At 38.5% G+C, this 16,378-nt stretch overlaps 1 protein-coding gene across 1 annotated transcript in view; it reads left to right on the top strand.

The window, feature by feature from the left end:
• Positions 1-12,034, top strand: part of LOC135248572 (lethal(2) giant larvae protein homolog 1-like) — a 57,823-nt gene extending 45,789 nt beyond the window's left edge. Inside the window, exons 23-25 of the mRNA XM_064323365.1 lie at positions 6,293-6,416; positions 8,538-8,620; positions 9,810-12,034. Coding sequence (XP_064179435.1) covers positions 6,293-6,416; positions 8,538-8,616 — 203 coding nt within the window. The 3' untranslated portion in view covers positions 8,617-8,620; positions 9,810-12,034. The remainder of the gene's footprint in view (positions 1-6,292; positions 6,417-8,537; positions 8,621-9,809) is intronic.
• Positions 12,035-16,378: the final 4,344 nt, after the last annotated feature.

The raw sequence follows: 16,378 nt of genomic DNA, 5'->3' as shown, positions 1-16,378 counted from the left end.
TGGTCCGGATTCCCATTGCAAAATGACGGGGTAGGTTGTTTGAACTAACGCTCGCTCCTACGGCTATAACTCTTGCAGCAGCTGAGGTAAATATCCTGGGTTAGGTTTAAGACCCCTGTCTCCTGGGCCCTGCTTGACTATTGATTTTTCTGCCTTTTTTTTTCCTCCTGGATTTAATCGGCTACCGTTCTTTCCCAACCCCGCTTTTAATCAGAGAAGATGAATCACCTGGGAGTGTCTCAGGAGTGTCCATGGCAACACCCCACAGACGTTCTCTCCAGTCAGCCCTAATAATAAAACTTCCATTAAAGATTCATGAGGGAAAATTCCACTTTGTGAAAACTTTTTTTTCCTCCATAGAAAAGTATGAACTGACATATAGTGAACAACAAAATTCTTGTCTCAGCTCTTGCTTTATTCAGTCTTGTTCTCTTGTGATTCAAATTTTGAGCCTTTGGGTTCCAAGATAAACAGGTCAGTATGCCAGTTGAGAGTAGTTTGCAAAAGGCCCGTTAAGTTTTTGTTGTAGTCCACAGTGGAGATGCTTGACTTGTGGATTATGTCTTCATACTGTACCCACCTGACAGCCTAACTTATGCTATCAGAACCTGGATACCACCCTGCCTGGCCGACACTGCTGTCATGTATACTGTGTGCATAATGCTTGTTGTTCCAGGCGGAAGGGCAAGGAGGAAGGTAATGGAAAACGCCCTCCTGACGGACCGTAGTATGTATACAAGCTCTGAGGCCAAAACACACATCCTCCCTGGCAGCCATATTGTACTGAGTGGTGTTTGGGGGGGAGGGGGGGCATTAGCATTCCTTCACTGCAGTGTCTGCTCTCTGAGGGTGATACTGAGGACTGAATATGGTCATAAGATTAGGCTTGTAACTGTGTGAAAGCTGTGTAGGCCGTAAGCCCTCATGATGTCTTTCCTGTTCATTCAAGTAAAATATTTGAAATGATATTTTCTTGACGGGCAGACATGCAGCTTTTGCACTGCCCTGTTCATTCCTGGCACCTGTGGTAGTTACCCACTTTCCAAGGTGCTCAGTGTGGTTTTTCTGTTGATTTCTTGAGGACATTGTATCCTGAGAGCATGCAGCTGAGTTCTTCTTATGGGGTTTTTTTATTTATATTTTTCATCATCATAAGACTGTTTTTATTGTGGATGGTGTTCCGTTTTCCACATGTGCTCGGTTGCTCATTGTCATCTTCTTCACAATGAGTCATCACCATTGTGTTGCAATATCTGGAGTGACTGCAAATGAGGTTTGAGGACTACTCACTGTGTGGTCTCTGTCTTAGTGTGGGTATATCGCTGTCAAATGAAATGAGCATCATATATTGCATGTGTGCAATAGGACAGACTGTACCATAAACTTTACTATTTGGCTAGTGATCAAAATGATCTCATTTCAAACCTTGGCAGGTTTTAATGGACTTTTATCTGCTTGACCTGTAGAGGTCTTTATGCTTCTCCAACATTCGGTGATGCATTTTTATTTTTCAGGATTGAATTTAATTAGACAAACCCATTAAATTTTTCTGGTTAATGATATGCTTTGAATATGAATGACTCTATGCAGTACTTTGCTACATATGCATCTGCACTGATTTGTTATAACCTGGTTCAAGTGCAGTTTAAGCAGCAGACATGCTATTTACTTTACAATTTGGAATCTCAAACCAGAAAAAGTCTGAGTTAAAAAATAACACATTTTAATCTTAACTGAAGATAAAATTCCCTTGTGCTTTTGTCTGCCTGTAGTGGTTCTGAATATTCAGATATCAAGTGGGTTTTAATTAGAGCCGGACCGATATATGGGTTTGGCCGATATATCGGCCATTATTTGACTTTTTTGACGACATCGGGATCGGCAGTCATGCAGCCGATGTGTCCCGATTTTTAAATTAAATTAAAGTATAATAAACAAAACAAAAAACATTGATTATTTATCTGTACTTGTCTGTTCGAACGTTGTAATTGCTATTTACTATAATTATCCAGTAGAGGGAGCTCTAATACAAGTGTGAACTTCAGCAGCTGACGCGCTACTTCTTTAATAAGACGTTTGTCACTCGTGCTCATCCAGTATTCCCTACTGCAAGACTTGTCTGTACAGATTCTATTGCCGCAATAAAGGTATGTATATTTAGTGAAAGTTTTTAATTAAATGCGTTTATACGACCACTATGTTTATCAATCCTCATTATCAATCGAGCGAGCTAGCCAACATATTTGGTTCACTTTAGCAAGCTAGCTGGCTAGCAAGCCTTTATGAAGTGGCAGTGAGCACATAAGCAGCGTAGGATCTACATTTCCAGAGGACATCGCTGTATTCTCAAATAAATAACCAGCCAAAATAAAATGGCGATTGAATGCATCACACATTTGTTTTTTTTAAATCTGAGATAATGATATTAGCTACTGTATGATGCTGTGTCAATAGCCAACGCGTTATTGCAAGCGAGTGTCATCTAGTCACGCGTCATGGTAGCAAGCTAACCAGACAGAAAAAAACATCGATAAAACACTTCTAACGTGGATCATTTTAATCCATGTTATGTAGCTTTGTCGTGATAACATGAGAGAAGGATTGCTGTTGGAGAAGTGAATCAACCAAAAGTTCGCGCGGGTAACCTGCACGAAAGCACATTGTAGTTTTTTTTCACGTATTTCATCCAGTCAATTTAATTTCATCTAACATTACACTTGATTCACTCATTAGCTCCGCTAGATAATGTCTTACTCTTTAAGATCATGTAGTAGAAATAAAATAAGAAAATATAATTCATTTAACTTACTGAGAATATATAATAAGAAATAACGGGGCTGTCAATAGCTAATGCGTTATTGCGAGCGAGTGTGTCATCTAGTCACGCGTTGGAGCGCATTGTAGTTATTTTCACCACCGAATTCTTATGGACAGGGAAGCTCGCTAGATAAAGTATTACTCTTTGAGATCATGTAGTAGGAATAAAATATAATTAATTTACTGAGAATAGATGCTAAGAAATAATAATAACAACAACAATAATAATAATATTCATAAAAATACGTTTGAAACTGGAAAACTGATTTTTTTTTATTAATTTTTTATAGATGTCTGGAAAAGAAAGGAGTAAAAGCAAGGTTTGGAGTTATTTTGATTTCACACACTTAAGGATGGTGTTAATATATATATTTAATTTAATACCATCTTTTACATTTTTTTATCTAAAGTTATTTGTGTTTATTTTTTTTGTTTGCTTATAAGTTAAATGTTCTTAAATATAGAAACTTTAATAAAATATAAGTTTTTCAAATTGATTTGAAAATGTTGCACTTTTTGACAAATTATCGGTCAAAACATCGGTAATCGGTGGGCTAGGACTCTCCAAAATCGGGATCGGCATCAGATCCAAAAATCTGGCATCGGTCGGGCTCTAGTTTTAATGCTGCTTAAAATGGGCAGCCTGCCAATGTGTCCAGACAAAGCAGAAATGAGTTTAGACCAGTACTCTTTATCTCGCCACATTGAAAATATGATTTAATATGTCAACTTAGTAACCGAACCGTCAAATGCTACATCATTAACAGCCTTAAAATGTTATTTTTGTTCTTAGCTGCATATTAGATAAAGGTCACTGAGAAGTAGAAAACCAGTTGTATTATGGAAAAAAAATCTAAATTCTCATTTTTTTTCATGTCTGTAGGTGGCATACCCTTTCAGGAATAAACAAATTAATCAACACTTAGGCTAATTGTACATTAACCCCGGTGTGTGTCTGTTTTTCCCTAGACCTGTCAAATTATGTGCAGATGGTAGTCCTTCAGCTCTGAAATTATTTGGAAGAGTTGTTTGTTTTTTTTCTTCTTCCGTCCAGTTCCCTCCATCCCCAAAATGCACTGTGAAGCTATCTAAAACTGAGTATTTATGCTTTTGGCCTGCAGACAAACCACATTACAACTTGCTTCTGCAGAATAGCTGAAGCTAAGCAAGCATGGACTAGGTTCCCAGGATTCCTGGGAAGAATAAGTTGCTACTGGAAGCAGTGTTGATGGACCAGTAGGGAGTGGATTTGGTTGAATCAAACAAACCCCTGCACTTCCGTGGAGTGAGGGGGGCATTGTGCTGTAGGAAATGCAGTCTTTTCAATGAGATGTTAGAGAGAGAGTTCACTTACACTAAAACTTAAGTAGCATAAAAAATGTGAATGTTTTTGAATGGGGTTTTTCATTTGCATTCATACTGTATATTGATTGTTCTTCCTTAGTATTATCTTTGAAAATTGAATACAGACACGACATACTTTAGAAGGTTGGTGTTATTTATTTGACAAAATTGATATTGAAAGAGATTGAATCAAGGAATTGGTTATGAGAGGGTACTGAATTGAGGGAACAGATATGGACAGAATTTGAGTGAATTGATAATAAAAGGTTTAATTTGAAACAGATTACATGAATTTATCCTGCCAAGTGTCTGAATTGATCTGAAGAAGGGACTGATGCCAGCCCTGAAGTGAATATTAATTAAATTGTCCATCTTAAAAGAGGTCAATTCTGCACCGCAGTGTAAACCAGCCTCGCGAAGGTGGGTCCAACAGATGCGCTGGCTGCGTACACCAGGGTGGATAATGAGCAGGCCCAGAGTTTAACCACATTTTTAATGCTACAGCGCTGTTTATTGTCGCACTGCGTTTGGCAAGTCAGGCTCACACAGGTATGAGTTGGAGGAAGATGCATGTGAAGCTCAACAGACAGATTTTCAGTGATCCAGTAGGGATCACTGGTATGCCATAAGATGCTGTCAACTCAGCCAAATAAAACCCAACATGAAGGAATTAATTAAGCTATAATCTAATCTGCCTTAAACTGACGATCATTTCATGGTACTAGCATTAATTCTAGCTATCCAGCTAGATGCTTTATGTGGGTTACTCAGTGGTGGGTGAGTGGGCTGGGTTGAAGAGGGAGGAGGAGATTTTTTTTTATTTTAGACACAGGACCACAGCAAGGTTAAAAATTATTGCATACTATGTCTTTAACTACGTGTGAATTGTTTGATTACAAATCTACAATTATGGAGTACAGAGCCACCCTATACATTCATTTGATGCCACAGGGTCTACTGCAGTACTATTTCACTTGCTCTTGCAATTTTATACCAATTTATTCCAGTATTGAGATGATAATTTTCTAAAAATATTTAACTGCTTTACTGTCCTGTTCAGCATTACATGTGTATCTTTTTAATTCTCGGTGCTGTATTTTATTTGCACCAGCATTTTAACTGGCATGTAACTACTAAAATTTACAGAGAAAGGGAAAGGTGAAACAATGCAATATAGGCTTTGTGATGTGTTTAAATTTTGTTATGGAATCAAAGTTATGAAAACATGATTCTTAATACAAACTTGAAGTTTTATATAGGGTTGCCTTCTATACTTAAAGAACAGAATATCACGTTTTAAATGTACAATACATTTTTTTATCTTTGTATTTGCCTAAATGAATCTGTATCGACTAGGTTGTGGTGACCTGTGTCCTTAACAATGTGTGCTGAAATGACAGGGAGGAGTGTTGTTCTTTGTTTTGACCTCCATATGCCCTGTATACAGAGAAACTCCTACTGTACCTTGATGACTCATAGAACTAGAAGGTACAACAGGTGCCGGTGAATGTGAGAAGTCCCAAATCTTTTCCCCCTCCCATTGGGTCACAGAAAGGTGCTGCGTGACTAGAATGCTGCTGTCACTCTTGGTGTTGTGATTGAATGCCCGTCCACAGCTGAGCCTGTCTGTGACCGAGGCTGGCTACACTCATTAGCTCACTCTGTACAGTCTGAGTGATACCATTAAATTGACTGCCTCCTTTCACCCTTGTACATCTCATTGAAGGCTCCATGTTCAGCCACATATTAAATCGTTCTAGGGTTAAGAGCTGCTGGCCCAACTGAAGTGTAATATTGTGGTAAAAATATCTGAGGAATAATTGGACACAATGATCACAGAAGGGAAAAGATAAAGGAGAAAATGGTTTAATTTTATTCATATTCACTTCAGATGTTTTCCCTAAAGCCTTCCAGCTGATGCATTGCATTGATATTTATCAATGCAATTTATTGTAAAATATATAATTCATATATTTATATAACACTGATGATGATCTGGAAAATGGCTTGAGTATTATGTACAAATGTTACACTTCACTGGGTCTAGCTGATAGTTCCTATCCCTTAGTATTTGGTGTGTTTTTATGCAGAGAGACTGTCCTATCCTGCTCACGGTGTCTCTTCTCCACAGGGGTTTTAGAAGAGATCCAAGCTGCTCTGTCCTCCCCTGCCCTGGACTCTCCCAACAGCAGTGCTGACATCACGCTGGACACCACCGGTGACATCACCGTTGAAGACGTCAAAGACTATTTAACGTAAGTCTCCTATAACCTGAGGTGAACACCTGGAAATTCTTGCTTCTCTGGGTGGTTATTTTTTCCTCTCACTTCTATGTTAATTAATCCTTATACTTGCTGGCACAATGGGCAGGTGTACTTCTAATCTGTCGCTTTTTGTGTGAGGTGAATTGACTGATTTTTCCCCACTGAACCCTTTATGTCAAAAGCATGTACATAAATACACAAATCATTAAGTAAACTATCATTAATGTTCATTTCTGTTGCGGGGGAGTATTAACTGTTAAGATGTTCTGTTATTGAACAGGAAATGTCTGTTGTTTATGCAGTACCCCATTACAAAGAGTAGTTTGTTAGAGCCCCAGTTTCCAGTCATATTTCTTGCTGTAGACTTTACTGACTCCCCCTCACATTGGCCTCCACAGCAGATATAAATCCTGCTGCTAGAGTAGAGCGAGAGAGAGCGAGAGAGAGCGGGAGGGAGAGAGGAGACGAGAGTCCACACCCAGGGACAACAGAGGAAAATGGAGGGATTTGGAAACAATAGCAATATGTATCAAGAAATGGGTATTATCAATAAATAACCCTGTTTTTTTGTGGTCTCTAACGTCTTATAACCCCTACTTTTATACTTAAAATGTTATTTATTTATTTATTTATTTGGTTATTTGGTTACTAATGTCGGAAGGTTTTATGTCATGACGAAAAAAGTATTTGTGACAAGAGTCCTAATGTGAAATTTCCTCATGTTATGTAGAAGAAAAACAAATACATCTTACTAATAGCTGTGAATATCTTAGGAGAGTGGCTCTATTCCAGCAGATGGACAATATTGTTTAAATGAGCTGGCACCACCCTGGCTCTGACATAAGAGTGGGTAGTATACATTAAGGCTGCACTACTCCTGTCCGCACTGCTACTGTCAGACAGTGTAAATTTGGAGAATAGACCACTCTCCTGATCCCAACAGGGACGGACTCAAGTTCCGAGCCCCCTTTTTTCCACCCTTCATTCTTTTTAATTCCCCAGAAGGCTTCCCGGAAACTTCCATTTCACTTGGGCCCCAGAAGAAAGCCTGCAGTCTTTGTTCATGCAGTAATCTAGGTCAGCGAAGCTGGAAGAGGGGGAAGAATGGGTCATCTCAATTAGCATCGCAGAGCAGGCCTGTGTTTGGACTGCACTGGCACTCAACATGGTGGTGGTGTTCTGAAAGAGAGGCAGTCTCCCCTTTTGTCTCACTACTGTTAATGAAGTCCAAAGGCTTCATTAAATTTAGTATAAGCACTGTCTTTGTGGACATTTTTGTTTTGCAGCAATTCATTTCCTTCCATTTAATTGGAAGGTATCACCAGGTTTTGTAGCTGTCATAATCCACTAAAATGGCCTTTATAGAGAGAACATGAAATATATGTATTTCATGCCATGCGTTTTTACAAATGAATACGCTTCAACACTATGGTTGTTTTTCTACTTGTTTTGAACTTTCTTCCACATCGAAATACCTGGTCGGCTGGTGTAGCCAGCTGAAGCACGAGACCTTGGTGGTATTCCCCATGGCCTGTAATTGAATCCTGCACATTTCACTGTGTCTGGCAGCCCTACAGAGCTGTGCATAACTGGAGATAACGTGGCCCAGGTTTATTTCAGCGTGGCATTCCCCACCTGACCTCACACTAGCAGCTCTTCTCTGCAGTCTGCCTGTGCCAAATGTGCAAGGGGCCACAGCCTCGTGGCTGCATGACTGCGATCCTCCGCTGGTAGACTGGTAGGGTGAAAGGAAAGGGCTGCTGGCCACATGAGTTTTGGGGCAGTGCTGCAGCGACCGGGCAGACTTTACAGTTACTATTGGGGATTCAGTTTAACATGAGTTCCAAAACGTATTTTTTTTAAAACAGCATTTTATGTATTACAGGGATGTAGCTATGCATTAGTGTGTAGATGTGTATTTGGTAGCATCAAAGACTCATTTGTCATTTGTTTGGCCATGACGTAATTTGCCTGTGAAAATAATGCTGACCAATGTAATTTGCCCTCCTGGTGCTGACACATACAGACCTTGAGTCAGTATGAGGTAACGTGCTGAGATGAGGGGCTGTAAAGGGCCACAGCAGACTGACTCTTAGCTGAATTCTTCTAAAGGTCTGTGGATGAAGCTGAGAAGAATCTGAAGAATATTGCGGAGGAAGATGGTCGGTCTCCAGGCATTCTCATTAACTGAAGTGGTAAGTTTGCTGAGAGCATCCTTTTGATTTGTCCTGTGACACCACCTTAGGTCATCTGCCTACATTTACTGGAATCCTATCCGGAAGCTAAGCAGAAGAGCGCTGTTGGAGGATTTGAAATCATGAAAGGAGAATAAAAGGGAAGGAGGAATGAGCTGGGCGCTGGGATGATTTAGAGAGCCCGGGGATGGGGGGGTCATGGACTGATCCCTGGCTGTCAAGTGAAGGAAGGTGCCAGTACTTGCATAATGGTGAACTACAGGCTGATTATTTGTTGTTGGGAATCCATGTAGCACAGGAAGATGCCCAATGGAGTGGAGATTTTTAATGAATGAGGCACTTGAAGAGCAGCTCTTGGCAGACGACACAGGGATTTGAACACCGAGTCCACAATGGGCCAGAGACACTGGCACTTCTGTTCAGGGCTTATGCTAACCTCACGCAGGCACAGAGCTGACAATGGCACCTTTTTGCAGGGCCATCTTTTAAAAGCCAACTTGTGAAAGACATCCCAGCTTGTTTTGTTTTGTGCATCACAGAGGCCAAAAAAGAGCTGGTTAATTTGTTTATTGCTGCATTTTTTAATACAATTTAAACAAAACTAGAGCGAAATGGAAGGAAAATAAGTCACAAACAGACTAGAGCCAACCCATGGATTTACTCCAAACAGAATCTGCAGGGCTGTGCATTCCAGACCTCACATGAAGACACAGGGGGGGACATGTATTCTTCTGCTCTTCCTGTCTTCCTCTTCCCCCCTTTGTCCCTCCTTCGTTTTCTTGTTTTTCTATCCCTCGTCTTCCTGCTTTGCACATTCTGTGGGTCAGCTTTGATATAGCTGTGATGTTCAGGTCATATCTGTTATTTGTGATGCATATATTTTTTCCATAACATGAAAGTGGCACCTTTATCTGTGGATGGAAATGATTCTGCTTCCCCCTGTAATTATAGCTCTCCAGATAACCCTTTCCTTCCTTGTTCCCCTGGTTTTCCTCATGATTTTTCAAAGACAGCCCAAAATATGTTTTGTAGTGCCTCATTGTGGCCTTTTGTGTTATTACAAGGGAGGCCTGCATACAGTAGATGACTTAAGTTGGAATAGTGGGTAGTAGTTCTAGACTAGTTCTAAAATTGCATATAAGATTGTATTAAATAAAGCTGAAACTAATAGATATTGTCATTTTTTCAGGGATTCACTGGCCTACAGTAACATGTGGGCCCAGTCTGCATTGGGAACAGTTTGGTTATAACTAATGGAACTCGGCTAAATAAAACTAATATCAATAACGAAGCTGGACCAGAAACTGCTCTCCATAGGATTTTGACTAGCGATGTGAGGACATGAACTCTTCCTCTGTGCCAAACGACAGAAAATGCAGGTTTTTTTTTCTCTCATCTCTTATTTCTGGATGTCTGTTGTACCCCCTCCACCCATCCATGTTTAAGAAGGAATGCCTCGGGGGGGGGGGGGGATGTGCCGCCATCTGAGGGTTTAGGCCTTCACATTCTGCTTATCTGATTGGAACCTGGATCCTCTTTCAGAGCTAGCTTATGGAAGGGCGCAGTTCCAGTGTGCTGCTGTGTGCCAAGCGATGAGGATGTTCTTTCCCTTTCACCAAAACCACCTGTCACATTGCAGCTGAATCTGAACCAACAAGGGGCAACATCTAGTGAAATTGGATACCGTGCTCCAATCCAAAGTTCAGCAAAATTGTCAATGTTCTTTCCTTGTCACCGATGATTACAGGTTGAATTCTTTTTATATATATAGAATATATAGAATCCATCTTTTTTTCCCATATTCCTTTCTTGGGTCCTTTGATGCCTTTTCCGAAGTGCTCTATTCAGTAATGGCTCTGTGTGGGTTCGGTCTGTCAGTAGCAGAGTGCTCCCAGTCTCACTAGCTGGCACTCCATTATGTAATCAGCAGAAGTGATACAGTATGATTAGACAATGGACTGGAGTTCGATTTTCCCTAAATTATTTCCTTTTCTTTCATGTTGTGATGGTTTGTGAAGCTCCAGGCCACTGAAGTGATCCCTTTGGACCCTGTGGGTTTGATCAAGTGGCTGAGTTTTATGACAGATTCTTAACAGCTGTCCTGGTGTGCCGGCAGCCCTCTTCATGATGTTTGTAGATTGGTTACATATGATGGATATTCCTCAGCTGCCAAGATTGTTTTTCTGTACATTACTTTCCTTCTTTCTGATTTACTTTCGCTTTTGCCCCTTCTTTTCTGCCAAGTCACATTTAATATCCGCAAACAGGTTTCTTTGACATGAGTTCTCTGTGGTAAAATGGTTTTGCTTAAGGACTGTGAGCACAGCAGCGTAGAGCATGGTGTTTGACCAAAAGTTATTTTGGAAGAGAATGAACCTTTTTATCTTTGTTTTTAAAAGTGAGCAGGTGACTCTACAGTGTTTCCTCGGTTACCTAGGCCAGGTACGGTCACTTTAATGGACAGTAATCTTTTTTGATAATGTATGTGTAATATCTTTTTTTATTCTGTTCACAGTATTAACACAATATGTAGAAACTAATTATGTATGATTTTTGTATTGAAAGGATGTTTTATAGGCACTGGTGGGTAGAGCACTAATGATTTCTTACTGTGTTTTGCTGGGTGGTTATATTGTGAATCTGATTCATGGGCTTGGAACCTACAGTCCAGGGTGCTGATTATGAGAGTGGGGCTCTTTGGGAACTAAGGGTTTGTTTATATTTGGACTGAACGTTCAGCTTTCCCAAAAGTGTTTTTCCTCATGAATAGAAGACATTTTTCTCTTTTAAAGTCAAAAGATCTTACGAAGGCAGATGCTTGAACTGAAGAAAATAATGGACCAGATTTTGCCCTTAACATCTCAAGATATTTTCGTCAGTTGAAGTCCTGGTTAATTTTTTGGGTGCCAATTGTGTGATCATAATACACAAATAATGTCAGTAAATGTATTTCATAAAAGCAAAACTTCTATTCATTGAAACATGGCAGTTCTGTTTGCATAACATCAGGAATTACACATTTAAAAAAAACATGTAAAATGCAATGGATAACCATCTCGCTGGAAACTCCACTTCTCTATTGGCCTTTGTTTGAACACAGTTAGTGTAAATACAAATGGCCACCTTGGTTTCTTGTCTTTAGAACCACTTTGTATTTTGAAAGGGACCCCAAATTCTTTTGTCATTTTATTTTATATATGTGTTGTGTGTATGTTTTCCATCAAAGGAAGACATGAAGACTTAAAATATTGTATTGTTGGCACCTATCCTGTGAAACTTTTAAGACTAGTTTACATTTAATTTGTTTTCTTTCTTCTCATGTAGAATGTACCTCTTACTTGATGGTTTAGCATTGTAAGTAATTGAAAATTCAGCATTTGATTTGATGTTAAATAAAGCATTTACTGCCTAGTGTTCAGCTGTCCTTTTGTGCAACACTAATCTTTTTCTTGTAGGAAGCACTAAACAGGGGGAAATTAGAACATCTGACTGTAGACTTCTCATAATGATTTTAAGAACATGGCTCGGTTCCAGTGGTTTAATGTGGAAATAAAGGTGAGATGAAAGGTACATTCGTTTGAAAACTAATACTGGATATATTTCCTAGTGGGAAAACTGCATTTTGAATGCTGCATGAATATGAACAATTATTATAAGTAGAATTTTTTATAGAAGAAGGGGCCTAATCACCCTCTTTAACCTAGGATATGGTATAATCTGTAATGATAATGTAGGAGCATCAGTTGTGCAAAGCAGTCTGTTATTGTATTACTAGTTTTGAAAATTACTGTTCAGAAAACTTTGAATTTAATTGTTGATGTAATGAGCACATTTTCCTGTTCGTATTAGAAAAATATGAATGGTGATATTTGAGCATTTGGCCTTATTGGAACAACTCCAAGAGGTCAACAACAAAATATAATTTAATGGAAATCATCAGGAGCAATGATATGAAATTCTGTTCAAATACAAGATGAGTAAGTACAGGAGTTGAGTAGCTACTGCATTGTTTTCACCTCTCAAGTATATTTTAGAATACCCATGTGCAACATTGCAAAGGAAGATTCTGAAACCAATAATATGTGTATTTTTAAATTTGGAAGATAAGTTCATCTATTGGAGCAGTACTGACATGAATGCAATTTTAGCATAAATGACCGTAATTTCACACATAACCACAGTTCTTTTATTTGGTCTCGACTGATAAGCTTTCAGCCACCTTGCTGAACAGACCGCCTACCAACATTAACACATCTGAGTCTGTCCAACAGATACCAGATTTTAAAAATGCAAAAACAAAATTTTTTGTGTCTGCTTTAAACAAAGCTACAGATTGATGTATAGCTAAACAAAGATACATATTGGTGTATAGCTAAACCAAAGCTACAGATTGATGTATAGCTAAACAAAGCTACAGATTGAACATTTATTTAGTCAGCTCTGACCACCAGACAGGCCTGTCCTGGGGATTATCATCTCGCATGAAATTGGCCCCTCCCTTTAATGATGTCAGCATCCATCCTTGGGAGGAGGGTGCAGACAGAGAGGGTGTTGCATGCGCCTGCTCTTCACCAGATAAAGGCAGGAAATAAGAACCAGCTGGCCACATTCTTGTGGTTTACTTCAAAAATTGCATACCAGTGAATTAATCTTCTGCATGGAGCTATGCAGGGAAAGAATCACACATCTGCATACAAAAGTATAAGAATCCAAAACTATCCGAAAATGAATCATTAAAAAAAAACTCCTGATGACTTAGTAGTATTTTGAACAATGGATTGGAGCTGGCTGCATTAATTTCTTGCTGTGGATGCAAGTTTGCCAATTAATTTATGGATGATGAATTGTAGGAATAACCTTTTCTTTATTATTTCTGATTTTGTCATGTTTTTATATATGTGAAGACCAGTGGAACCCTCCAGAATTTTTTAAATTTAATTGCATAACAACAGGTGACTTTACTTTTAACGTGTTTTCTGAGATTAGGTTGCTGTGATCTTTGGCAACGGTTCTGGAAGAGACAACATAAACAGGATTAAGTATTCACATGCAATGTTACAAAATAAGGCTGATATTTCAATCATGTGCATAAATATTTCTACAAGGTACAGGGTTGAACAAACTCTAGACAGGACCTGGGTCGAATACATAATACATGTATTTTAAATACTTTTAAATATTGGGTTTGCCAATTATTGATTGCAAATTGTTTTAAAATACAGAAATGCTTTTTTAAGATGTCAGTGATGTTAGAAAGCATTTAAAATATTCCATACACTTAATCATTTGTAAATATAGAAAAATGTTTTTTATAAGTTCTTATTAAAAAAGAAAAAAAACTTTAAAACAAATTAATCTACTTAGTGCTGAAAAACTCTATTTCACTTCATATCTGGCCAACAATTCACCTTGTTTCTTAACCATATTACCAGATTCAAGATGTATAAAAATTATTCTTTTTCACCAAAGTTCTTAGGAGGTTCCTTGAAATATTAGCAGAAATACAAAGATACAAAACACAAACCTTAAAACCTTTTTTAAAGAATATATTGTTTTATTTAAAATAAGCTTCAAGAGAAGAGGCTTCAGGTTTATGAGTTTCATTACTCTTCAGTAATCATACTACATTTTTGCACTTTGAAAATAGTTTTGGAAATTTTAAATGAATTTTATTTGAAAAAGTATTGGAATGTGTTGCAAATACTCAAATACAATGTAATTGATCTTTTCCAAATAATATTTTAAGTTTTACAAACAGAAGTATTTATTTTATTTTAAATTTTTCAAATACACAGTGAGTAGCAATTTCAAGTAAAAATGTTTAAATACACATGTAATTGACCCAGATCAAACTACTACACTTACATTTTTTGCAAGCAACATAATTTTGTTTAATTTGGAAAACATAGTGTTGGATGCATGAAACATAATGCAAATGACAACTAAGAGGCTGGACGTGACTCTAATTCTGTACATTTTTAGCTATAGAAGTATAAGGGAGAATCCTGCTTTTTCATACAGCTACATTTGGAACTTCCAATTTAAATATACTTGCACTGTAATAATGGACACATAATTGTACTACATCTCCCTCTGCTGAACATATAGTGCATTGCATTGTGATGGCAGTAGTCCATCGAGACACTACACCAGTTCTGCTGACTATAAGGAATACCTAAGTCCAGTGGATTGAAGTGACAGCACTCATTCACACCCCAGACAGAAAATGATATGCCAGAGGCATGCTAACTTCACGTTTGCCTAGGAAGAGAGTCTACAGTTTATTCTGCTTGTTGAAGGTGAGTGTGAGGGCATGTTAGCAATCCTCCTCCTCCTGCTGCTGCTCATCCTCCACCTCCTCATTTCCTTGTACTGAAAAGAAAGGAAAGCAAGCAATGTGCTGTGTGCACATCTTATTTTCACAACGTCTTTGGCACAAGCATACAAATTACGTGTACGGAGAGAATTAATGGAAGTACAGCCTTCAGGGAGACAGGCTCCAGTCTGAAATTGATCTTGCCATACACAAAGTAAAGATTGTTTAAATTGTTTTTATCAGAAGCAGCCAAGAAGACAGACCAGGCCTTTTCTTCTAAACAAGGGATCTCACACTCATGAAGGGCCAGTGTCTGCAGGTTTTTCACATTTTCAATCAATAACACATTTAGACCCAGAAACCAGATGTGTGAACTGTTCAGGAAGTAAGTGACTTACATTGAACACTTCCATTCTGACACATGCCAAAAACCAGTCCTACAGGCTGGGCCTGCTAAATGTTGACATTTAATTTATTTTGTCTTTACCTTGTCACAAATTGCACCGTTTGATGAGGCACCAGAACACATTAATCAGGCATTTAAAGACCTGACACGGGTGACTTACACACATTTACATTTTTAAATCTTTCTGCATTATAGACTAACTTGATTGCTGTAATGACAGGGTGTGTTACTCTGCTGTAAATCTTTATCTCTTAGCAGACATTACATAACCAACATGATACTTTTGAACCGCACTGTCCCTTACCTCATTAGATTTGTTCTATTATCGGACAACGTCCATCATGACATACAGCACCGGTTTGGCCAGGCAATCCTAAGCAAAACCCTTTCTCTACCTCAGTTTCTTCTTTGTGGCTAACAGGTCTCTGGACTGTTCCAGGGATTCATTTGCAATCGGTGTGGATATAACAACCACAATAATAATGCTAGTACACTGCAATAAGTTATACGTGAGGCAAAAATGTGAATATAGTGAATATGAAATACATTTCGTCTTGAACACCTGATGTCCAAGAATAAAAACATGCATTTTACAAGTATCATTGGGCCTACACGAACACACATCCTGATGACATACAATGTAATTTTAAGTAGCCTATATTTAGGGGTTACAGGCTCTAAAATAATTGACCGTAGCATCCACAGTGTTTTACCAACCTGTTTTGTTTATTAGAAGTATGATGCATGTCAGATTTTATACATTGTCAATGATCATGAACGCAATTACGGAAGATATAGCCAGTTTGCTGAGCATGTGAAGCAAAGAAACCAGCGCATTCCTTTGCTTTTTATCTATTCGACGAAGTAGCCCACTAAATGTACGAGTCAGTCAAACCGGTAATAAAAAAATAAAATAAAATAAAAACAGGGGCTATTGGCAGAAATACAGTTCATAATCCAAGTTGCATGCCCACTGTGTCTTGAAAAAGCCCTCAAACAGCTGTAGGTCTATTTTTGATACATGCGAATACAAGCA

This window comes from Anguilla rostrata, chromosome 2 (genome assembly GCF_018555375.3).
Source record: "Anguilla rostrata isolate EN2019 chromosome 2, ASM1855537v3, whole genome shotgun sequence".
Classification (NCBI taxonomy): Eukaryota; Metazoa; Chordata; class Actinopteri; order Anguilliformes; family Anguillidae; genus Anguilla; species Anguilla rostrata.
Note: the sequence above shows the minus strand (reverse complement) of the source record. Positions and strands in the feature narration are given on the sequence as shown.